Source organism: Manacus candei, unplaced genomic scaffold (genome assembly GCF_025592945.1).
Source record: "Manacus candei isolate 608988 ecotype Guabito, Panama unplaced genomic scaffold, ASM2559294v1 h1tg000028l, whole genome shotgun sequence".
NCBI classification, from domain to species: domain Eukaryota; kingdom Metazoa; phylum Chordata; class Aves; order Passeriformes; family Pipridae; genus Manacus; species Manacus candei.
In genome coordinates this window covers 14,673,070-14,699,329 of record NW_026138076.1, presented here as the reverse complement: position 1 = coordinate 14,699,329, position 26,260 = coordinate 14,673,070, and the positions used below count along the sequence as shown (strand labels likewise).

General features: G+C 36.3%; 1 protein-coding gene across 6 annotated transcripts in view; it reads right to left on the bottom strand.

Moving 5' to 3' along the window:
• FAT1 (FAT atypical cadherin 1) overlaps positions 1 to 26,260 on the bottom strand; it is a 106,359-nt gene that overhangs the window by 34,478 nt on the left and 45,621 nt on the right. For 5 of the 6 annotated variants that reach the window (XM_051790761.1, XM_051790762.1, XM_051790764.1 and 2 more), the window contains exons 4-8: positions 17,932 to 17,993; positions 14,801 to 15,130; positions 14,078 to 14,288; positions 9,733 to 9,872; positions 15 to 290 (exon numbers count right to left, since the gene is read on the bottom strand). In XM_051790761.1, coding sequence (XP_051646721.1) covers positions 15 to 290; positions 9,733 to 9,872; positions 14,078 to 14,288; positions 14,801 to 15,130; positions 17,932 to 17,993 — 1,019 coding nt within the window. Of the gene's footprint in view, positions 1 to 14; positions 291 to 9,732; positions 9,873 to 11,703; positions 11,860 to 14,077; positions 14,289 to 14,800; positions 15,131 to 17,931; positions 17,994 to 26,260 lie in introns of those variants that run through there. The other variant, XR_007905016.1, reaches the window with a different exon arrangement.

Here is a 26,260-nt window from a genome sequence, read left to right as displayed (position 1 = left end):
TTGTGTTTATTTACCATTATTGTAAGAATATGCTGGTTCATGGTCTCATGATCCAGTTTTTCTGATGTATAAAGAGAGCCAGTTGCAGGGTCCAGACGAAACTTTTTAAGACTGATGGGATCAGTGCTGCCCTGCATCGTATAAATCAGTTTATTCTTCTCATCTCTGTCTGAGGCACTGACTTGCAGAATTTCTGTCTCTGGTATGGTATCTTCAGGTATAACAACTTCATATTTTGAAGCAGAAAACTGAGGCCTGTGATTATTTGTGTCTATAACTTTAATGTACACCTGAAATGATATAATGGGAAGGGGAAAACATATATGGTAAACAGAGATGAAAGGATGATACTTCATTAAAAATCAGACCATAATTATGAAATAATTCTACCACAAGACAATTTTATTTTTCTGGGAGCAGGAAAGATCCAAGAGGTATAGAGAAGACTTACTAAATCCAAATCTGCCTCACGTTCCCCAAAGCCAAACCAGAAAACTCTACGACCAGAAATGTCCTAGGTCAGATACGTTAAAGGGAATGATTTTTATCTAAAGCAAGACAAAAAGCAATTCCTTGGTAATTTTGGAACTAAAAAAAGTTAAAAATTCTCAATATAAATCCTAGAGTGGGTAAAAATCCCTTTTTTGGTGCAAATTTAGAATTTTAAGCAACATATTTTCAAGGCAGTGGATGCATAATACTCCCCCTTGCCCTCATGCAAAAACAATCCTCTTTCAGCTCCTTACATTTCCAAGCCTAGGTAAGAACAGAAAAGTGGTGAAATTCCCACAAAAGTATCTTATTTCAAAGAACTGCAGGTATTCCTTACTCTTCTCCAGCAATGGAGCACAATCTCAGCATAGCTCACTGATCACCAACAAAATTTCCCTGAAGGTACAGTTAAATTAGCTTGGATGCTTTAAATTGCTTTTTTTCTGCAGAAGTTTAGCTGGCTTCACCTATGTGCAATGCTGGCAATGCTTTCTTTGTCTGAATAATAATGTTCAATGAACACAAGATGCCTGCACGCCCATTTGCCTTTCACAGCATCAAATTTTTGTATAAAAAGGGTAAGACAGCCATCATCCTTTCCTTTAACAGTGATAACATCAGATGAATAACTGTAATGCACAGGAGTGGGAAAGTAGACAGCAAAGCTCCAACAATACACAGCGAAATCCCAGTTCTTTATGTGCTGCACATACAGCCATACTTTTAACCATCCAGAGGTTAGGTGTCTTGTATAAATTTATTAAGGACTATCAACAGGTATTTATGATATCATAAGTGGGTTAAATTTGTCTTTGAAGATACTTATTGCTTTCCATTGGTAACTGGTGGAGTCTACAGATGTAATTTAGACAAGGTACCAAACTGCATGCAGTAGAAAACTAGATGAGATGAATCCTGATGGTGGTAAATAATTAGGAAAAGCCATACCTCTTGCTATAGGAAGAGGAAACTTTACCCTTATAAAACCGGTGTCTTATATTAAAACTTGTACTAAGAAAAAACAGGTGTTAAGATTACCAACAGGAGTCATACAAATTCCTAAAATATTTATTTCAGATGTGGGGCTATTAGCCCAGGTTGCAACTACTACTCTAAACTCCAAAACAACAAATTTGTCCTAATGGTGAATTTAAATACAGGCTGAAAACATTTAAATAACTTCCAGAGAGGCATAGGCAGTCCTTGAATATATCCTACAAATCCTACCAACAGTAGAGGAAACTGTAGGAAGGATTTAATTCTAAGTAACAACAAAAAGACTTCTGCAACTAAGTAATGAAGTCCTGTATCACCAGGCAGACTGATTAATGGAAGTGAGAGTCAAGAAACACAACGGGGTGTGAAATTCTTCAGATAACTTTGTATTATAAGATAGGAAAGTCCTTCCAAAAACTGGGATTTGCCAACTCTGATAGCTGAAGAAAATGTCACCAGAAAGACTGTTTTCACTGAGAATTTCACTTGGATAATAAAAAAAGAACAAACAAGCATATAGAAGGGAATAGAAATGAAGATGGTAAAGGTGGAATCTCAAGAGTCAGAACACAGATATGGAATAAGGCAGGTAAGGAATAAAAAGAGCTTTAAATTTATTTGAAACTGTCAAACAATCTGTGGGTAAGCAAGACCATAAGGAAATATAAAGAACAATGAAGGAGGAGGAGAGCCTGTTCCAGACTACATTTTTGCCTCAGTCTTATTCATCAAGAACAATAGGGTGTATGACACTGCATGAAATAAAATAAAAAATGAGACTCTGGCAAAGTAGTGGTGCTGCAATAAGCTACTAAATAGAAACAAGTCACCAAGACAAGATGGAAATCACGCTCATGTTCTGCTTGAAAGAGAGAGAGAGGTGATAATACTGCTAATGTGAGACTTGCTGTTAATAACACAGGGCTCCACCTCCAGACCACCAGTCAGGGTGGAGAAGGGGGCACGCATGCGCGTGTACGTGTGCCCATAGCCTTTAAAAGCCTTTTAGTAGATGTAGCGTAAGGTTGCTATGCATAATCCACAAAACAGTACATTTAGGGAAACATTCATAAACATAGGTAGTTTTTCAGTGTTTTAAGCAGCCTGTTAGGATAAATACAGACTATCACCACACAGGAAAATAATGCCTCCCACAATCTACTAGATTTCTCAGAAAACTGAAGAAGTACGAAAAAAACAAATCATTTGGCAGAGTGATAAAATCCCTTGCAAGATGTTGCTATGGAGACTAAGGAGTTTGGTTTTGTCATGGAATAGAAATCAATTAAAGAAAGGAAACAAAGAGCTGGAATAGATATTGACTTTCAGTGGGGGAAAAAAAATAATGGTAGGTGACCCAGGATGCATATTAGGACAAGTTTTTAAATACATTTACTACCAAATTCAACTGGAAAAATGAAAAGTAAGAATGAATATTATCTTTAAAATGTGATCTTTTTATATTGTCATGATTAGAGAGGAGCAATAAAGCAACACAAGCACAATTGTTGGTTTATTTTTAAGTTTTGTATAAATAAAATAGATTTTAATGCCTCTTGGAAGAAGAAAGACAGAAGGGTCCAACACAGTCATTTACAAAGCATTTGAGTAAAAGCACCTGCTCACTGAACATTGGTGGCTCAGGAAAATGAAAAATGAAGATGACCAACAAATTAAAAAACAAACAAACAAACAGCAGAAAAACCCGACACTAAATACAAATCAAACTATAAATGTATTTTTTTATAAGTAAAAGGTTTAAAGGCCATATACAATTACAACACTTCATTAATGGATATTATGTTTTCAAAATGAACTCAAAGCAATTTTTTTATTAAACTACCACCCCCAAGTGATTAAGTTCAGACTCAGAAAAACAGCAAGTGAAAAGACAAGAGTATCAAATTTATGAATTTAAATTAAAATTTCTATTTAAATTCATGTCTATTTTCACCCCCAGATTAGGAAATACAGAAACTTAGGTCAAAATTGGAGGTGAGAGGGTATGTAACTCCAGAGCAACTGCGTTAGATCAATCTTCTGCTCTGAAGACATGTCCACCTGTGCTGCTGGCACTACACAAATTGAAAACAGTAAAACAGCATTTCTAGAATGGAGCGCCACAAAAAACGTTCAAAGTACTAAGTTAAATGCCAGGAATGTAGTGACTGTGAAACCAGCATTAGTACCTGTGGGACTAACCACATATCCAATGAAATAGCTTAACTGAAAAGAGATCTGTTGATCATAACATCACGATTTAGCATCAACTCTCTCTGATATTAGCTAGTGAAGCAGTTAAAATCACCCATAACGAGACATTCTCCAAAAAGGCACTGTTGGACTGAACAGATAAGGAGATAGCTCCTCAAAATGTACAGCACTATTAAATATGAATGATTAACAAAAATATTTTTGCTAAGGAATAAACATGACTCAGTCACTACAAATGGTTTGCTCAGGTATTCTATCACTTGTCAAATTACTTGCTGAGGCATGCAGTTTTTCTCCACACTGGTAAACACAACTAGAAATATGCAATTTGTTAAATAAATGCAATAATTTTAAATATACCCAAAACCTTAGATTCAAGTGAAAGGTGTTTAAGTTACTTTACAATTGATTTCTCACTCACTAATGTTACTTTATGCTGCCGCACAGATTCCAGTGGACAAGCATAATGTGAGCTGATGGGCAACCTTTGGGTAACTTCTCTAACTGCACGCTGGACTGCTTTAATAAGGGGAGCAGCAGATAGGGGAAAAGAAAGTACTCCCTTCTATTTGACACTCACTGGTGGGAATGTAGATCCACTAGAGTTTTAGGCCCTGCAATTCAAGAGAGATCTTGACAAAATGAAACTAATCCACTGAAAGGCCATTAAAATCATGGGGATCAAAAAGCTCTCAGTTCCCTGTGTAAAGGGAAAGTTGCAGGAAAGAGAGCAAGACTCTTCTCAGAGAGGTATAGTGAAAGGACAGGAGCTGACCCTCGCAAGTTCCAATAAGAGGAACTACGATTAGATATAAGAAAAAATTTTTCAAGCAGAGTTGTTAAACACCAATATAAAAGCAAGTCCAAAGAAGTGAGACACTGGATTGTTATATTAATTATTGGCTTGGACCAATTCAGTGGTGTATGTGGAGAGAATGGGACAGGTCGAATTTCACCCAGGTGAGGTAATGTCCTGTCCCATACCCCACCCTCTGTGAGTCTCCCTGGGCAACCACGGGGCACTGTCAGTCAAAAGTAGCCTGGGAGCACTGCCCCACACCACACCTTGGAGCCCCTGACTCAGTCCCAAATTGGCTGGCACACCAGAAGTCCCTCCCAGGGGTTGTGGGTGTGGCCCTGGGGGGCCAAAGCAAATAAAAGCAACATGTGCTCTCCATGTTTGTTGACCCTGCCATCTTTCTGGACTCCAGTAGGTGGTTGCATGCCGGATCTAGGGGCGGTAGCTCTAATTCCCTCTTTTTCTCTCTCTTTCTTCACTCCTTCTTCCCCTAATCTCCTTTCTTTTGGGTAGCTTGAGACTAGATGGGTTGGATTTTGCTAAATTGTATAGGCTAGCATGTGCTAAATCAATGCTTTGTTGAATGCTTCAATTTGGTTGAATGTTGCCCTTCAAACTTTCGCCGAGTTCCCTTATTTACTAAAAGTTTACCAGTAAAAGTACCTCCCAAGAAAACGTGCAGCTTTTCTTCTTTGCACTCTCTCTTATGGTTTTAAAAGAGCTGAAGGCTCTTCTAATAAAATTTTGTGAAGCCTTGTATATTTTTAAAGTATAAGCCCTTTAGTGAGCTTATAGCTTGGAGCCTAGGGTCTTACACCCTGTCATCTCAGGCACTTAGAATCTGATGAGTCCCTGAACAACTTGATCAACTTTACAGCTTGCTCTGCTTTGAGCAGGACTTCTAACTACATGAACTCCAGCGGCTCCTTCCAGTCTAAACTACTGAATAAATTACTAAGGAAACCCTACTTTCAAGTCAGGAATTTTTACTGAGGCTAAGTGACAGGTACTGGATGTGCAGTTTCCTTTTAAATGTAAAAGGACAAAATTTTCATGTAAACTGTTAAGGCCTTCAAATTAAATGAAAAGCAATTGAAGTAATAATTGGGAGTGCAATTTTAAAGACCCACACAGAAAAATATGGTTTAGGGTGCCTGAGAACAAAACACATTAATAACTTGTGTTATTCTTATAATAACATGCATAATAAAAGTACCTATGGGACATTTCTCAATGAAATTATAAGATTAAATTCAAATGAAATATGCTAATATTATCTCTTTAGAAAGTGTTGCTCTTTTAAGATGCACAGTATAGAAAAAAATAGACATTAACAGACCATAACGTGATCGTTGAAATAAAATGATCTGGAACTAAAGAAACTTCACTCATTTTGCAAGGATATACAAGGGCTGCGTTGCACAACTGCCCCTCTGCTCACAGTTCTCACTGAGAGCAACGCACACTGGTCATACAGAGAACAAAGCAGCCCAGGATTACTTTGAGGAAGGACTTCAAATCTATTAACAATTTGGCAGGTGAAACCTAAATCTGCAAAGAAATGCATTTATTACTAGTAATTTGCAGAGGAGTTATGTGCCATTGACAAAACATACTCAGCGATATTTAAACACAATGCTCCTTTGGATCGTTTTAATATTTTTTACATACTGATTCTATATAGAGTTTAAATTCTACTCCTCTCCCATAATTACATTATAGTTACACTGACATGTTTATAATAAATTTATAAACAAAAAGTTTTATTATCCAGAGATAATATAACTGCATTCCAGTTCTCAAATGTCTCTGTGGAGCAGAATGGTGATTGCAAGCAAAAATGCATATTTAATAAATGAAGAATATTCTATACTTCATTCCCAAAGTATAATATCAATATAAATTTTGCATAAAGCAAGATCAATATTCTGAAATAGCACAGTAATAGGTAAAATGCTCCAATTGGCTTTAAACTATCTGAAGTATTACTTTCAGTGAAAAAAACCTGATAGACAGCAACGACTACAAGTGGCAATAGCTAGAAATAGGATTTTTTTCTTTCTCCTTTCCCCCCAAACAAATTCAGTAGTTCATATATTGCTACTTACAGCTTGTGAATAACCTGTTCTATTTCAGTACGTAAGTACGTTGTGTTTTTTAATGATTTAATTTTTGTATTTTTTAATTATTGTTTTATTTTTAATGATATTTCTTCCTAGTGTGACACTAGTCGTCTCTAACGCCACTAAGTGTTGTAGGCCTGGAATTTGTTTGTCCTTGTTTTGCATCATGCATTTGGCATTTTAGATGCATGCAAAATTCTAATAGCCTCCCCGCCTACTACTGATTTTTCGCAAAAGCTATTTAACTCAAGTCCTGAAAGAGTCAAATGCGCTACAGATGTTAATGGCCTGAGGCCAGCAAATGCCTTCCAGTTTAAAGTCAGATACAATACACTGCTTTTACACAATAAGATTTTCATTTCTTGTGCCACTCTTCAATTTCTTGCAAATGTCATTTTCAAATCAAATGTAAAATGACTTAATCTGCTGTTAATCAAGGTCTGTTAAATTGTTTACTGTATATGCAGTGTTTACAGCAATTACTTTGTAAGCTAAAAGCTGTGTGCAGCATATTGTCATTCCTCATGTATGCACTCAGAATTCAGAACTTCTTTTGCCTGTCACTCCATTTTAACTGTTAATCAGCTCTTAGAAGAATCCAACAGCATGTCAACACTCAACCTTTAATCACCATTATTTCAGCAATGAGTAAGGGAATTTACACATGGCAGCCATAAATCATACCTTCAACTTTGATTTCATATCAACATTTCATATCTGAAATGTATCCTTTGAATGATAGTCCTGAGGGTTATCTTAACAGATTAGTCCATTTGGGTGGGCCAGGAGTTATGGGGGAGATAAGAGAATCAGTTAAAATCAGGAATCTGTTCATGAAGCAACAGTTGCAGAGTTTGAACTAGTCTGCACTCGTCAATCTGTACACCACAGTAATGTGAGACTCTAGCAGCAACAGCATAGCTTGTGCTTATCCCACAAGCAGGACAAATGCAAGACAATGCAAAGGAAGCCTTTGTGCTTGTTTGTAAGAGAAACCACAATCTCTGATCCTGCCAACTCTAACAGAGAGGAAAGATATGAAAGAAAATCATAGAAAAAGCCTTCACAGAGATGACAAATTTAAGACTACTACTCCAGTTCTTCTGAAGAAGAGTGCTGTGGTAAATTTTCATTATGCTCACTCAGCTTTACAAAATGCTAAAATAACAAATGAATTTAAAGAAATTGGACAAAAGTTACACTGTGCATTTCCAAGAAGAACTGAATGAATCGCATAACCCAGAGGAAGAGAAGGGGTGAGGGTTAAAGTACTTTTATGACCTTCCAATCCTTGGTTGTTCTAAAAGACAAAGCAGATTATGGTTCAACTGTGACAGCTGAGGATGTCTGCATAAATTCAGCTACATAAGCATCAGCAGTGGAGAGAATATCTGCAGTCATCGAGACCACATAGTAAGTCTTTAGTAGTCCCCAGACTACCCCAACACATTGCATAGCAGCATTTTTGACTGCATTTTTGGTAGAGGGGGAAGAGTGTGTGGAAAGCTTCTTGCTGTCTTTTTGACTTTTCTGGCAAAAGGAATTATCTTTTAGCTGGATTTGTGTTTCTTCTATTTTTTTTTCCAAAGGAATTCAGCATTCTGTAATCACAAGTGAATTTGCTCAATATTTTTACTACAAGTAGGCAATAAATTTATAGCAGGATTCTTCAAACCTCTTATGGTGTTCATCAGCACCAGAAGCAGTGGCACCATAGCTATGATAGCAGCAAGTTCCTACTGGGGAACATGTTGCTGTGTTTGAAGATTCATGGTCTAGAATCACTCTAGAATCACTCACAATTGTCATCATTAAAGGAAAAGGCAGTTCTCATAGGAAACTGCTAAACTTCCAATTTTCTCCTATTGAATTTAGTCTATTTGAACTATTGAGCCTCCAGACATGCAGTCTGCTCAATAAAGATTGTGTTTAAAATCCAAAACATTGACAAGAAACATCTTTTCCTCTGGCTAAAACAGGAAGACAACATTTAAGACACTAAGAAAAGATAACAGAAAAACATATGTGCTGCATAGAAGGTGAACAACAAAAAATTGCATTTGTGAGACAGATTTCTATTTACAGAAAAGACAGCAGCAACCCACTTATTGCTCTTTGAGCTCCTGAGGGGTAGGTCAATGATAGGGATATGTAACACAGACACATTACTGTCCCAATCCAACAATCTTTATCTTGTAAATAAATCCTTTCCCTTCTATTTGGAAGAAAAGTGGAGCTCCTCTATGTTAATGGCTCTATTCACAGCAACCTCAGCTACACTTTACTTTCAAATATATTCAGGTTCTGGGCTGGGGAAAGAAACTAGATGGGAAAACCAGAAGGGATATACATTATAACCTACTTTACTATGAGTTATTTCCAGTAGTGCCACAAAAGGCTTCTGTACCTTAAAGTGAACTTAGTAGTCCAACTGCAAAGAAATGCCACCACCATAGAGCCTTAGTAGAGAGGTAATTTTAAAAAAATGGTTTGTCTGAGATTGCCAAACAATCTCCAAAAAGCAGCAATCTCTACCTCCACCAAAGCTAAAATAAAGTATTTAGGAAGATACGAAGAGATGTTATCATCTAAACCTTGTTTCTATATGTACACTACGCAGAAGGAGCAGTTCAGTTTCATAAAACATTACTTGGATGCTGTACAACTGGTCATCCACATCTTGCAGGGGGAGTGTAATCACAAAACTTTACAATGGTCGTTTCTAAATTTCAAGTACAGTAATCAAATTAGTGATTTTGGGGGAGCTGGAGTAGTAATTCATATAAGTAGTATTAATCCTTTTCTTGAGAGAAGATTATGCATGCAAGAGCTTAGTTTCTGTTTTCATTTATTTAGCTGTAGGAACATGATATAACTTAAAAGTTGTTGGTTCAAACTACAGCAGCATAAAACACAACCTTCCACCTAAACCACCAAACAACACGGCTATATGAATATCAGGATCCACTTCTATTTTAGACAGAGTCCCTAATTTAGATAAACCATGGACATTGTCCAGGATGAAAAAAAGGGCAAAACACAACAGTCTCCCCACCCTCCAGCTACACATTCCTTCTTCTATAAATGCTTAATTAGAAAGTCCATTACCTGAGTGCTGATAGATCTGTTTCCATCTGTTGCCTCTACTGTCAAGTTGTAATTTGATTTCTGTTCTGCATCAAGAGGCCTTGCGACAATGATAGTTCCAGTGCCCTTATCCACATCAAAGCGACTGTCATAGTTGCCACCTTGTTCAGGAAATTAGGAGAGGGATAAATTAATAAAATGCATTATTGTTTCATTATTTTCATGTATGATCATGTTCTGTCTTCAGATGCTTAATGAAGGTGAAACTGTATATACACAGACTGATACATACATTTATTTTAAACACTTTGGGTTTTTTTCCTGGCAGTGTGATATACTGCTACTTGTACATATTTAAAACTGAGTAGTTTTGGACAAAGCTGATTTGTCTGGCTCATGGAAAGTCTGCAGGTAAATTCTTATTTGCGGGATTCTCTACTCTTTTTTTTTTTTTTTTTAAAGGAATTTAATGATTCCAGATAGGAGGAAATTGAGAATTACTGGATAAAATGTGACAGTTAATTTTGTGCAGATTGGGCTAATTAGTGAAAAAAAGATACTTTGTATCAAAATACAATAAAATTCTTAATCAGACATAAGTCAAATTTGTGTCTTTTGAAGCAGAGTACAAATTACTGTATTTGTATACAACTATAGATAAGGTAGAAAAAGCACCGGTACCTCTGAAGAGTCCTCATCTCAATGTTGACTATCTAAAGAATTCACTATCTCACGCATTCTGAGATAGGCAGGATTCAGATGAGTGTTAAATGTTTAAATGCCCAATGTTTAAATATGGTCAAGTTCCTTCTCTGAAGCAAATTATCTTAATTTCCCTTGTGAAACATTCAGATTACTCTTTGAGCAGTAGTTAAATGACTGTGTAGATCAATAGCTACACTCAGTCATTTAAACATTTAATTGATCATCATCATCATGCCACCCAGAGCAGACTGTCCTGAGAGTACAATGTCCATTAGGTCTAAATATTGTTAGCAATAATAAATACTGCCATTTAACTACAATTGCTTTAGCCCTCTCAATGAACTGCCTAAAACAGAAGAATCAATTTGGAATATGGTGAACCAATTTCTCCTAATTACGTGCATGTGTTTTTCTAATTATATTTTACAAAGATAGCAGATAGCATTCAGATATCATCTGAGTGCCTTTTTTTTTCCTTTAACAAGTTTTTACATGCTAAGCTTTGTAGATCACTAAATGCCTTTTATAAAAAGCCAAGGCTAGAAGTGAGAGGGTAAAGTTTCAAAGATTGCAAATTTGTACTTAATCCAAGAAAAAAACAGGAAATACTGAAATGAGCCCCCATTCACATGTAAAAAGGATTTCACCTTTAGAAGGTTCCATTGTATGACAAACATACCAGTTTAGGAAAGATGGGCTGGATTCTGCTTCACCGGATTTGAGATATTTGATAATGACCAACATTATGTAATTTTTCAAGTTTAACTGAAAGACAGCTCCTCTTACTGGCCCAGCAGCAGTTTCTGAATCACTCAAATAGACAGAAACTGGACAGCATGAAAGGCAGCAGCTTTTTATTTTCTTAACAGGTGTACATTATCTTTTTAATGGGCTTTGTGCAATATGTCAGCTTTAGAAAGTGAATCTAGCTTTTCCTTTTATAATTGGCAGGCAAAACCATTTTCTCGGATGTCTCAATGAAGTCATCTACATTTTAAGGGAAGAATAGAGCGAATGGGTATGAGTCTGCTTAATCACTTTTCCTGACAAAAAGACAGGGTCTCTAATCGAGTTTTTTTCCTTCCTTATCAAGAGAACCACAAAGGCCTTGCCTAACTTTTGTAGTAGTGGTGATATTTGGTGATCCGCTGAAGCAGAACTCAACCCAAACTTCTGCACCTGGTACACTGAACGTGTAACAGCAACAGTTTTAGCCAAAGCCAAAACTGGATGCTCAGAATTGACGCTGTATAAATGTAATGATGACAAAACAAAACAAAAACGAACCTGTCACAAATGCAACCGTGAGCACTTTGATTTCCGAAGGGTTAATAAAATAAATAGTTTATAAATGTACGCTTTCATTTCAGATCTCATAATCTGGTAATAAATTATGTGATCTCAGCAGATACCTTCTGCTGTACAGTTCAGGTCACAAGCCATCTGAAAGATGTAAAATACTTCACTAGCAAGCTTGTCTCCTGGCTCAGCCAAAAAGAAAGAAAGCATGGAAAGCAAGCACAGAACACAAAGGAAAGCTGTCAATCAAATTCATTCATGCTATTAGAAACAGTAAAAGAGGGCAGTAAAGTGACCACCTGTAAGAGCAGCTGATAACTTCACAACATAATCACATATCAGACTTTCCAGTACACTTTTACTAAGAACATAGTCAAAATAAAAGGGTTTATTTTGCAACATTCGGACAAGTTCTGCTCTTTCCCCTTGAAGTTTTCTGTATATGTCTTTCTAAAAAGAGCAGGAAAAGATCATCTATTTTCTGCATTAAGCATACAATAAAAAATATGTAAATGTCCAAACTGTGCTGCATGCTTAGAAGGAGCAAATCAAAACAGTGCTATCATCAGAATTCCATTCAGACGTACACACTGTTCAGAGGCCATAGCAGTTAATGCACACAAAGAACAACAATAGAAAAGTACATCCCCAACCTAATTAACAAATTTTGCTAATAAAAGACACCAGAAAACATCACTGCTGTACTAAACTGAAACTCCCAAAACCTCTGAGGCCTCTTCTATCTACTCTCACCCCCATGAACTGCTCACTTTTTTCTGGGAATGTCACTTTCTTAACCGTTCCTTTAATGGACGCTCTTTGGTCAATAGACGTTTCTGTTTGCTGTTGACTGGATAACCCTAATTTGAATACACAAAACCTTCTCATCTTTCCTACTCACTTATTTTCATATTTTCTGCTTGCTTTTCTACTCCCATGTCTATGTGCTTGTATGTGTTTGGGAGAAAAGTGAAAGAGCCACCTCAGTCCCAAAAATACCTCTAATGCAGAGAGCTTTTCCCCTATGAGAATGCAAGCAAGCATCCTGAACTCTTTACTACCTCTACACAGTTGTACAGATCCATAAGCCCTTGGTTTGTCTAAATGCAAACATTTTTTATTCAACTATGAGCTATTTGGACAGGAACTTTGCCCCCCTCCTCCCAAGAACACATCTAAAAGAATTATTTAAAAAATTCTATGTAAATATTTAATGAATTAGTAATGATTATCAGTATGATCACAGGTTGTTCACACATGAAGCATGATTTTAGGGGCAAATTGTGTACATTCTCATGTGTTTGAAAATTTTTTGAGGACACCCTCAAGTATTTGGCATTTATATATTCCTGCTACATGTGTCTATTTCAGAAACTTTACTTTTAACCAATGCTGTTTTCAGCATTCCTTAGGAAATACATACCAGCAAAACAGATGTTCAAAATACTTAAACTTTTAAGAAAGAATTAAAAATATGCTCTCCCGAACAACTTAACACCATAATCATGGGTCAAATTTTCAGTAGTAACCAAGGTGAAAAAGATCCTTCTCTCTCTCTTATGAATGTGGTGGAAAAAGCAGTCTGATAGGGTTACCTTAAGACCAGAGACAGTTTGTTACAGTTCAGCATCTCTCCTGAAATAAGGCTATGCCATTCTCCTCGATTCCAAAGCACTTAACACACAACAGAACTTGGTTTTACTACCAACCATACAGTGAATACTCTGTGTATTACTGGTGCTCATAGGTCTAATGACTAAATCTAAACTTTAAAAGTACTGTTCATTTTGTCACCATGACATCAACATATTATGTCATATTACTAGTTAGAATTCCCCTTTCAATGGTAGAAGTTAAGTTATGATATAGTAGAAAGAATATGTACAGGAAGAAGTTTGCTGGGGTAAGGAACATTGCATGCTTTCCTTTTAATACTGAATCAAGGGACAGCAAACTGAGAAGCAGCCCAGGAGAAAAAATCAACATGAATAGTACAATCTCTCTTTGAGTGTACTATCCAGATTTGCAGAAAACTAGCATTTTATTTCTTTTCCTATCCTACAGTCTGTGAGATTAATTATTATTTGATTAGTTTTCAGTGACACAATATTAAGTCATTTTCAAAACTGCAATACAACAGATATTTTGCAACTTAATTTTAATCTTATAGAGTGTCATTGATAAAAATTAAATAATTTTGATTTACAAGAAAATAAGGGGGAAAATCCACATCTGCAGCTAAAAAATTCCAAACCCTTGCATTACTTAGAAGAGCGATTAAAACCAAGCTGCAATGAGCCCTCCAGTATCTCAGACTCCATGCACTTGTTTCTAATAATAAAGGCCCTTAAGGCATCCTTACCCGTTATGTCAAACCAAAGTGGTGTTCTAGGAGGTTCAACAGCTATTACACCAATCATGTGAGCAACTGGGTCACTTTCCATCACCGTAAAAGAAAAAAATGACTCCTCAAAATAAATAGGTTCTGTGGGTGGGTCGGGCTTTGGAATCCATTCTATGTGAAGCCGTGTAGTTGAAGATTTTTGTGGACGACCATTATCTACAGCTTTAATCTGTGAAACAGACACACAGGATCACATAAATCATTATGTCACATAAACAGAAAGTAGTAATAAGCTCCAAGCATATTTGCTTGTGTGAGACATATCCAAAAAGGTTAAGTGTCTCTCAAAGTGCCACTTGCCCTTCATTATCTGGGCAGCAAATGGAGAAAAAGTGTGCAGCACCTGATAGCAGCACAAACTGTTACCATAAATTCACTTTTATTTTGCTTTCTTCCTGAAGGTGAGTCAAACTGATTGTTCATGTTCCCTCATCACATACATTACCTGTCAAGTTCTGGAAAAGAACAGAAGTTTCTTGATTAACAATACAAACATATGAAATCATCCTTTAACAAAAACCAAACCAAACCAAAAAACCAAAGAAACCCACAAAACAATGCTTCTGGATTTGTTGAAGCTTTCTTCCTTCAGATACTGCACTCATCTGCCAGCTGCTGAATAAGAAATGAACAGATAAAAGAACACTTTACATATTCATGATATACGAGACTTTGACTCACTGAAAGGATATCGTAGTCCCTTGCTGCAGAAACTTTCTTTGATGAAACCACTCCAGTTTTCGGTTCAATAAAGAACTTGCCATGTTCATCACCATCTTCGATGCTGTAGGAGATCTCTGCATTGGGGCCTTCATCTTTATCTGCAGCAATAACTCGATAGATTGGCTCTCTCCTAGCAGTTCTCTCTCGCTCTGGCTTACCACGCACTGGAAGCTGAATTTTGTAGAACTTTTGCAAGAATTGAGGCTTATTGTCATTCTCATCTAAGACCTTCACAATCACTCGTGCAATTGTTGATTTTGCAGGAGTACCATTGTCTGTCACTGTTACCTGTTTTTATTAAAAAGGATACAGTTAGTGCTCAATTCAAACATAGTCCTTCCAACAATGCTCTTCCTAAATCAGATTTTCCTACAACTGCCTATGACAACTGTAAAGTTCTCCCTTAACTTCAGTTAAAGACAGTTGCATAAAGCTATTAGTTGAATATTTACAAAAGGCACTAAAAAAGCTTATTCAGCTACTATCTTAATATTTTGACACATGAAATGCAAATATTCATGCTCATCTCTAACAGATGGCATGATTTCCACATAAATGAGTATCTTTTCCCTTTAGTGCTTGTAATGGAACACCAGTACATACCTTTCAGTTCACAAAAAAACCCAACCAAGCTCAACCAAAAAAACAAAGCACATTCCAAATAAGGAAATCAAAAGGGGTATGCAATAACATGTCCGTTAACGTAAAATTAGCACTGCCCTGAGCCAAGCAGAAGACAAATGCAAATTGAGAAAAATCTCTTTGAATTGAAGGCAACATCAGTTTTGAAGGCATTACTGACATTAACAAAGAGAACACTAAGACATGAGAAAACAACTTGAAGGTAGTCTAAAATAACTGCATAAGAAAGTGCCAATTGGTACTCAGAAAATAGTTACAAATTGGGAATAAAAAAATGGGGCATATTAGTTACTATTATGTAAGCAGAACTGCAGTCAAGGATCAAATTCAATAGCAAACAAGGAATAAACCCACCAATCCATCTGGTCAACATTTCAATGCTCAATTAATTAGCCAGATGCTCAGCACTTGGCTCATAATACTGCCCACCATTCTGCGCATTTCTAGGTTTCTTTTCAACCTATTTTCAAAGTTGTAAGCATAAAACTAACACATGGGAAAACTGCTACTTTGGGCCATGCTATCTGTCAGTATTGCTCTGTACTCAAGAGTTCTTCCATCAGATATTTCACATACTTTTAGTTAAAACTTAACAACCAGCTGGAATTCAAAATGCAGAAAGAATGAAGGATTATAAGTTACACCAACAGGCAATAACCCATGTTCCAAACTAAAGAGCAACCAGCTTAAATTGCTATTTTATAGGGAATGATGAAACCAAGAGGATCTATGTAACATTACATGACATTGCAATCTTAAACTTTCTGAGTTCTGTACATGTTCCCTTAAGGTTACAAACTTAAGGTTAAATCAGCATGACTGCTATCAGACAACTGCCCATAACATTATACTGTGAGTGGGATCTCTGGCACCAGTTTTGGCCCAGAACAAGTAGCACAAAAACACACTGCCTGGCTGCAGCCTGAGAATTCACACAATTCAGACACCATTCTCAACAGGCAACTTGAACATGGCCAACCTGTTCCAGGGATAAGATATAAGCAATCAAAGCCATACTGTGCCAGGTGGCTTCAGGGTCAGAAAATAATCCACAGCTCATTTTATTTACTGTATAAATCTAATACAAAAGTCAGTATAATATGTGTAGAGGTAAAAGTCACGATATACCAATTTTAGAACCAATATACATAGCAGTGGTCAAGAAATAAGATAAAACTGACATGAAGTGCTTTGGGAAACTGATACAACCAGATTTAATGAGACAATTTGAAAAGAGAATAATATAATGACTTTACAATTTACAGAAATAATGTGTCTAGTACTAAATCAGATTTGCAATTAACTTTGTTACTATTACTACTACAAACTCACTGCAGAGCATATTCTGCCTTATTGCTACTTAGGTGTAAAGAGTTCTTTTCAAAGCTGATATAGAAACAAAAATAATGATAAAAAATTGGTCCAACAGCTGCATTAATCCAGCTTGCAATGCACCAAAGGGATAGAAATGGTCCAGGAAGACTGCATGTATACTGCAATTGGGCAAAAGGATAGTTTGTGCTAACAGGGAATACATTCATCTCCAAGTCTATGCAGTCATTGCATTCCTACTAGAACAGCTTTCTAAGGATTTCACAAGTTTTGAATAAGTCTAGACTTGCTTCTCTGGCTTTAATGTTAGTTTGCCAACTCCAGTTGCAGCCAACTCCTTTTATCTATCATCCAGGAGGAAAGGCATGATAAAGGTTCCAGAAAAATCTTAGTACATAAGGATCACTGTGAATATTAATTCTTCATTACAAGTGAAGTACCATGCTGTTACACTGCTTGACGACATTGTGAAACCGGATGACTTAAATCTGTCTTCTTTTCATGTTGTTTGACAGAGAATGAAAAAGCTATTACATAAATTCAAGGCAATCAATTAAATGTAGCTAAATAAAAGCATTATGTCACAAATGTCGTGCTCTTGGACTCTGGTTTTATAATGCATGTTTTGCAACTCATGCGATTGGTAATCATGTTACACAGAAAATAGGGTTACTCACATACAATCAGTTTGTATCCACAGTGTTAGAAAAACCATTCTGCACTTCTTTTCCAGAAGCCTATATTCAGCGAAAGTTAGGCTAAAATAGCTATTCCAATAATTACACAGGAAAATTTAAAAAGGAATCACACTCGTTTTAACAACTGTGCCTTTGTATTGTTTGAAAGAAAATCCTGGTTTACAGATATAAAACCAAAAAATTGCATTCAATTTGTACCTTTACTCTTTTCTTATGAGTAAACCCCAAGACACTGTTTTTATAGGTAGTTTTATGGTAGTTCTCTGCATTGTAAAATAATGAACATAGAAGGAAGTTGCTTCTAAAATCCAGTTCTTTAAATTCTTCATATAATAATCAAGCCTGGTAAACTTAACTCTGTAAAAGACCAATGAACTTATAGTCACTGTTTTTCAGAGAACTAAAGAAATTATTTACCTCCAGTATGTGTTCTCCCTGCTGCTCTCGATCTAGTTTTCTGGATGTGGTTGTAATTAGCCCTGTAAATATAAGAGAATAATTAATCAAATCCTTCAAGAAAATAATTGAAGGAAAGTTAGGTTTAATCAGCAGTTACTGATATCCTCAATCTCAATTTCTTCTTAGGTGGTCTCCTATTTTTACAGAATTTACGCTTTCATTAAGGGAAGGGATGAGGGGTTTCCGATCCTTAAAAGCCATGAAAATATTCTTTGCAATCTGAAAACTAAACTGTTATAACCCTGACAACAAACACATTTCAGTGTTCCAGCACATCCGTGCATGTTATGTTTCTGACAGAAGTAATGTATGTAATTCTCTTCACGAAGTCTTGTTTTCAGAGGGTGTTCATATGCCTTTTTCAAAGGGTGCTTACAGATATTTGCTGAATAATTTCTAATCTCTTCAAGAGAAACATCTATTTGTATTTTTACTGATAATGACCAAAAAAGGATGACTTGAAGAGATGCAGTAGTGGTGGAAACCAGAGCAATCTGTCTGTGTTGGCTTGATTTGGCAATGACAAGGAGTCAAACGGTTGCTGTTGACAATAGCAGAGAATAACCACAAGTTTTTGATTCATGATGTTACATTTTGTCACAAGAATGTGATATGCCCCTGACGCAAGATTAGAAAGGTGTGATGGGTTTTGCTTTAACTGATGAAAGTCGAACAGTCAGAGGTGAAAAAAGACAGTGAAAATTAAATACAAAAGAATCTTATTTGAATTAATTCTTCCTAACAGTGAGTTCAAAATTTTAACTATTGAGTTTAATGAAAAGTCAACTTGGTCAACTCTCAATTAGAGTGGAATGGCTTGCTATGGTGTGTCACGGATGCAGACGCAAGAGATAACTCAGTTTCTTTGCTGCATGAAAGCCATAAATCTGTTCGTAGGTACAACCTGGCCCTACAAACACCACTGCTTTGTTCACATTGCACTGAATCTATGCTAGTAAATCCTGCTAGATTCAACTTGGCTTTTCATGAACCAAACACCAAGACTTGTATTTGCCTGGCTTAAGCCACTAGCATCCCATACTCTCTGAAGCAGGAATCCAGCATACATTAACTATAGAGAACACTGCAACGTCGTGAAATATTTTATCCAACTATCCCAGCTTTTTACAGTGACAGGGAAGCATTGCCATCTTGATTCTTAATTGTCAAACTGAAAAACAGGGAAGCAATTACCCAATTAAGGATAAAATAAGAGATCAAGACACAGGCAGTATACTTCATATTCCTTTTTCCAAATGTAGTGTAAACTTTTTATTAATAAGACCTCATATAAGCAAAATTAAAAGTTTTATAGAAACTTATAAAGTTTTCAACATTGGTCTGCTCCAATAAAAAAAGCCTTCAATTTTGTCTCACAGTTGGTAAAAAGCAGAGCATGTAAGAAAAGCAATAAAGATTTCAATTTCACTTAAAAGAGAAAGGCCAACAGAAACAGAATTGTGTACCACAGATGCATACCTACTCAATGCTTCTGTCAAAATACAGCTGTAGTCTACATATACCAACAAAATAGACAGCCTGTACTAAATAATATGAACAAAACCTATATAAGGAAATATTAAAGCTGTCAAATGTTCAAGCAACTATTCTCCAAAAGCACAGATTGTGCAAATAACGGTTGTTTCAATTATGGTCAAATCTTCCCTTGTTTTTCCAGCAATTTGGTTTTCCATCGTATCAAATCCATTATACATCTAGTATTCTAGACACAGATGCATCATCTTATCCTGCTTTATAATTTTATGCTTTTACAGGCCATAGAAGATATGTATACTATTGTTAGGATACATCATTTTGTAAGTTAGAAAGAATGGAGGGATGAAAATTAAAACAAAAAAAACCCCAAACCAAAAACAAATAGCAAGGAAAAAAGTCACATTATTACTGTGAATTTAGGAAGGGGGGGAAGAGAGAGAAAAAAAAGGATGTGACAATTCTCTATTAACCTTCTTTGCATGGAGATTACAGAGCTGTGAACAATGACAGTTGAAAATATTTATTGTCACATATTCTAAACAAAGCTTTAATTTCCCGGCTAAGTCTGGTCAAGCCACACATTTTCTTTTCACAGGCTCTATTGGAAACAGCACAGGACTATTAATTGGACGTGAATAAGTGGCAGAGTTGATGCCTCATCTGCTTCCCTCCAGCAAAGGGCCTTGTAGTGCCTTCAAGAAACAAAAGTTCTCCTAAATACCACTTTCTATTGCGTACCTCCAGAGAAAGCCAGCTCTAGCCCTCCTCTGAAGCATTTAATCTCAAGACTCACCAGAGTTGCAAGGAAAAAGGGTAGATTTTAGCATAGTCACTAAAGGAGTTGGCTGTTGAATGGTTGGGTTGAGGATGGGGAAAATCTCAAAAAGCATAGGAAAAATACAGTAATCTTAGCAGAAATATCTCATGATGCTTGTATTTCTCTGAACATTCTGAATATTATCCGAATATTCACTTTTCTGAATAGTCTGCATCCTCTGACAAGAATCCATCTCTCACAGTAGCATCAATTACATGTAAGAGCAGGAAGACTGCACCTTTCAACAGTTTCCTATCCACTTTTTCCTCATGAAGAGCCATTAAGACTGGAGCCACCACTAGTAAATGACAATTAACACTGGAGAAAAAAGAAAACAAAAAGAAAACAACTCAAAAGCTTTTGCTGCAAGCAGTCAAGACAAAATTCTATCATATACCACTACTCTACATAAGTTTGTTAAAGAAAGTCTAATTCCAGATAAAATTCCTATTAATGAAGTTGGTCAATACAACTCAAATAGGTAAGCAGAAAAATATCCAGTAAGAACAAAATATATATGCTTTGATCTGTTAAAACCTCCACTCTTTTCAACCAAGCATGCCACACTTCTGTTAAAACACTTCAGACCACTAACAGAAGGGCTTAGTCTTCACCATATATATCCTGTATGTTCAGCAGAAACTAATGCCAACAAAGGAAATGTAACACTTCTGGATTTAGAATCACATACACATGCATGACATTCTTTTTATTTAACTCTTTACTGCTAGACACTTTCCTAAGTGCAAATTTAGCTTCAGAGAAGTGTTTTACTTCAGCTTAAGACCGTAAAAGGTTTGGTTATGGTAATCACTACAGTTTTCCCTTTTTCCCAGGTTTTTTATATTATAAAATGTTTAATGTTGCACCGACAGATTTCATCCATTGTTGAACAGCTTTTCTGAACTATGGCCATGATAATAATGTTGAGTATTCCTATGCAGTGTGGCTTTTAGGACTCCCTGTTAAGAGGGTTGGGGAGAATCTTTGGATCTAATATAAGTCAGCTTTGCAAAAAGAGCCACCACTCTGCTCTTTCTACTGAAAACAAAAGTTTTCAAGTTTTTTAGATTGAACTCCTTCTCTTTTCAGTGACACTTTGGAGATCTCCTTGCTATGCCCCTCCCTCTAGACAAATAAATGCATGATCACACTTTTGCATACAGCACATCCCCACAGAAGTGGCAAGTAAAAGATGATTTCACTTAAGCTCTGAAGAAGTCTCTAAAAAAATCAGTTTTGAAATCCTCATTATGTGATGGGGAGAATTTGTTTATTGCTGAATGAAATGACAGCATGTGTGAGAAACCTGTCACTGTGACAAACCATTCAATTTTGAAGCAAAACTGACTCAGAGCAACTACAACACTTTTTATCAGTAACTTCAACAGACACAAGACATAAACTAAATATAAGGGAGGCCATATTTGGTCACTGAGGTTTTTGTCCTCTGTGTTAAATGCAAACCATAACCAGTCAGCAGAAATGGTTTTTCTGGACTGCATCAGTCAACTACCATTTCAGCTCTCATCAGTCATGATTACTGCAACTCAGTCAATTATTATTTAAGCTCTTGTTCCCCCACTGCAATCTCAAAACTGAAAAATTACTAATGAATTTTTAAGGGTTTTTTTTAACATATTGTTATATATTAAGATATGTTTACAAGGTCTTAATATATAAACCAGTCTAAGAGTTGAAGGAAGTATGGATTGAGTGCCCAGGTTCCTCTTTCAACTCTCCTATCCATATACTCTCTCCATTGGTTATGCTGTTGCTTGCTTGTTCTCTCTGGCCTCTTGAATTTCACTTTTTTTTCTCTATACAGTTGTTTAGGTAGAACAAAGACTGATTCTGCCTAGCACAGCTCATAGTCTGTGGCTTAACAGACTTTTCTGGGTAGTTTAAATCCACATTTGGGGCTAAAGGAGTCATTTTCCACTTCATATATAAACTTAATGATCAGGGTAATTTACAAAAATGAGATACACTACCCTTTAGATAGTTTTAGAAAAATTTAAATGGAGACCTACTGCAGCACACTGTGTTGAAATCATTGTCCCCTTTTTTTTAGTATAGCATGATTGTACTCAACTAGTGCATGCTTTCACAGTTTTGGTGTCTTTCCCCCTTCAATTCCCATATGCAGCAGTTCAAGCAAAAGCGAATAGAACATTCCCATAGTGTACAATAAACTCCTGGTTGAAAGGTCTAAAATACATTTTAAGAACTACACACTCTATTTGCTCTTCAGATCATCTTTTCTTAGGCACTTCCTAATTTGCCTTTCAGATGCTGGTGCATATGCTTTAGATTTCATCTACAAAAAACTCTGTTGGCACATTTGTTCCAAATGAATACGTCTTGCCCTTTGAATGGTACTCCATGAAAGTCAAGCAATAATTGAGATCTCAGTCCTACCCAAGTCAGGATTGCATCAAACAAGGGATAACACCCTGTCCATAAGGGCATATTTGTGTAGCATATTTATTGAGGTATGGTAATATCAGTGTTTATTAGTTTGTTTCTTGTTACCAAGACAGACTGTAAGCCTTGTATCGAGGATCAAAAAGGAGGTTACTTATTCTTATGGCTAATATTTCATACCAACAGGCACCAGGTTTATCTTTAACCAGGCAATTTAACTGCTCAGTCTTACTACTACCCAATAAAAGTGCAAGGTGCATATCTGAAGCTGAGTCACTTTCCTAAACTATTTCAACAGCACCCTGGAATTTGCTGATCATTAGTAATTTTTGTGATTTTAGAATGGAGCCGACAAGTAACCCACCAAGGATTATTAATGTATAGCATAAGGAGGAAAATATACTTTACATACTAAGTCATCCAATTCAACAAACATTGTAGAGCTTCAATTTCACCTAGATTTCAAATGAAGTATAAAATCTGTGTTTAGTGATCATATAATGACAGAAAACTGTATCCAACAAAAGCAAACCATGTAGTTTTGTATACTCTAATTAGTCACTGAGTACCTTATTTTTAGTCTGGATTTACTAAGACAGCAGCATTAACTTCTGCAGTAATTTTTTTACGAGTAGAATTAATTTGGGAAATAATGAAAATAACGATATAAATAATCACAAACACCCAAATAGCTATATTAGAAAACTAAATCTATGATCCTGCATTCTGAGTGCTTGAAAACATTTTGGATGTGTCTAGTTTCATTGTCAATCATATTCTTTTGGTAGTTCGTTTCTCTTATACAAAAGATAAAAACTGGAAGTGTATGTCATAAGCAGAATAAGATGAAATCACAAAAAATTATACTTAATAAATAATAAAAAGTGGTTAAAATAATTTTGAATGAAAAATAAAACAAAATCCAAGCATGATTATTGAAAAGAAAGTAGGAAGTGACAATAAATTTCCTCTAAAATGAACTTTGATCTTACTATCAACAGAACACTATAAATTTTTCTCTTTGCTTACTTTGTGAAAATACTCTTGCCTTCAAAAACCACATCAATTCAAAGTTCGAATGCCTTCAGTAATTAACTCTAAGCTACCTGATCTTCATTTTTATAATCTCATTTTGAGATACACTATCTTTGATACTTAAGGACAGAATTATTACCATAAAATCACACATCATCTTGAAACATCTTTTCAAACCTGACATAATCGTACTGTATTTATAGTGCTTCAACAGAGAAACAAACACCACACTCCTTTCCAAACTTGGCTTTTGTTTGTTTGGGCTTTTTTCCCCCTAAACAAAAGAAAGAAAATGCATTTTCCAGTTTATAGTAGTCAGCACTGAGGAATTGAAAGGGGTTTTTTTTAAATCATTATCAGTTGAGAGAAGTAATTAAGAACAGAGAAAGTTGTTCAAATGACACTAAGAATATAAGGATATTTCCAGCACCATTACAGGCTTTCTTTAGAGGCCCCCAAGCTCCCTATACATCTAAACCCTAAAATATTAGTTTCTAAGTAAAAATGTGGAGATTTGGCTTTAATTGCATGTTATTTCCTACATTTACAATACAGAATGTACTAAAATAAGTCTGGAATAGACTGCAGGCCTAGCTACTGATTTAAAGTGAACTGCTTTTGTAACTGACCTATATACATAAAGAAGTCCATGCAACACTCTTAACAGAGATGATAATGTAAAGTGCTGTCAAAGGTCTTGTCTCAGCTCTCAGCAAAACTGAGGAACAATTTTACAGCTCACTTCTAGTTAGCCTTTGAACTGTGACTCCACTGTTAATTTTTCAGATAGAAAAATAATATTACTTCATATAGAACTAAATTTTTGCTGGGGTTGAGCTTTTGTTTTCATTGATTTAAAAAAATAAAAAAATCATGCCAAGCTAGATGTGAATCAGGGCATTACTTCTGAGTAATCTTCTCTTAATAAGAAATTAATCAATACTAATGTTACAATGTTGTTATATACACAAACTCCTTTAAGTTACACTATTCCGAGAGCCTACCAAGGAAAGACTGATATTCTTGAAAGAATGTGTGAAGGTGGTACTTGGCTCATAACAGTATCTGATCACTGTCTCTTCCATGGCTAGAATTATAATTTTGCACATTATATACTCCAGCTCAAAAGAACATATGATATAGAGGCAGTCTGGCTCCACCCTCGGCAAGCTTGCAGATGACATGAAGCTGAGTGGCGTAGATGACACAAGAGAAAGATGGGGTCCCATCCACAGGGACCTGGACAAACCTGAGAGGTAGACCCACAAGAACCTCATGAAGTTCAGCAAGTCCAAGTGCACGGTGCTACACCTGGATTGGGGCACATCCAGACTGAGATGAACTCATTGGGAGCAGCCCTGCAGAGAAAGACTTGCGTGTTCTTATGGATGAAGCCTGGACATGAGCCAACACTGTCCACCTGCAGCCCAAAAGGCCAGCCACATCCTGGACTGCATCAAAAGCAGCATGGCCAGCACATCAAGGGATTCTGATTCTACCCCTCTACTCTGCTCTACCCCATCTGGAGTACTTTGTTCAGCTCTGGGGATGGTCATCAGCACAAGAAAGACATGGACCTGTTAGAGCTGGTCCAGAGGAAGGCCAAAAGAATCCATCAGAGAGCTGGAGCATCTTATAGGAAGACAAACTGAGAGAGTTGGATTGCTCAGCATGAAGAAGGAGAAGGCAGAGCCTTCCAGTACCTAAAGGGGGATTATAAAAGAGGAGAGCGACTTTTTACACAGGCAGGTAGTGACAGGACAAAGGGAAATGGTTTTAAACTAAAAGAGGAGAGATTTAGATTAGATGTTAAGAAGAAATTCTGTCAGAGGGTGGTGAGGCACTGGCACAGGCTGCCCACAGAAGCTGTGGATGCCCCATGCCTGGAAGTGTTCAAGGCCACATTGAATGGGGCCCTGAGCAATCTGATCTAGTGGGTGGCATCCCTGCCCATGGCAGGGGGGTTGGATCCAGATGAGCTTTAAGGTTTCTTTCAACTCAAGGTTTTCTATGATTTCATGAGTGCTGCATCAGAATATGATAAAATTGAAAGAAAACCTCACTTTCTTTCAAACTCTTGGTTTACAACACAGATCATGCTGAGCATGACCTGCAGTTTTTATGTATTTCTAGGGACAAGTAAAGCAGAAGGAAAAGATGGCTGTGCTTCTCACTTATTTTCCCAGCTCCTACCATTTCTCTTTTTCCAAAAAGATGTAAAAGAACAAATAAAATAAATTTTTAAAATCTCCAATTCCACCACCTAAAATTTAAAAGTGATCTCTACATAAATGCTTGCAAGTAACTTTTAAAATAGTTGCTTCTATTATAGGACAATTTCTGTCTTTTCAAATGCTAGATCCCTAAATATTGTAGTGAGTGGATACAAAGATATTGCTAGAAATTTCACAGATACGAACTTGTTTTACCAGTTACAAAAAAAGACCAGCTTGAAAACCACTACTCTAGTAGCACTTCAGTGCTTTAAACAATATTTAAAAATAAAAATAA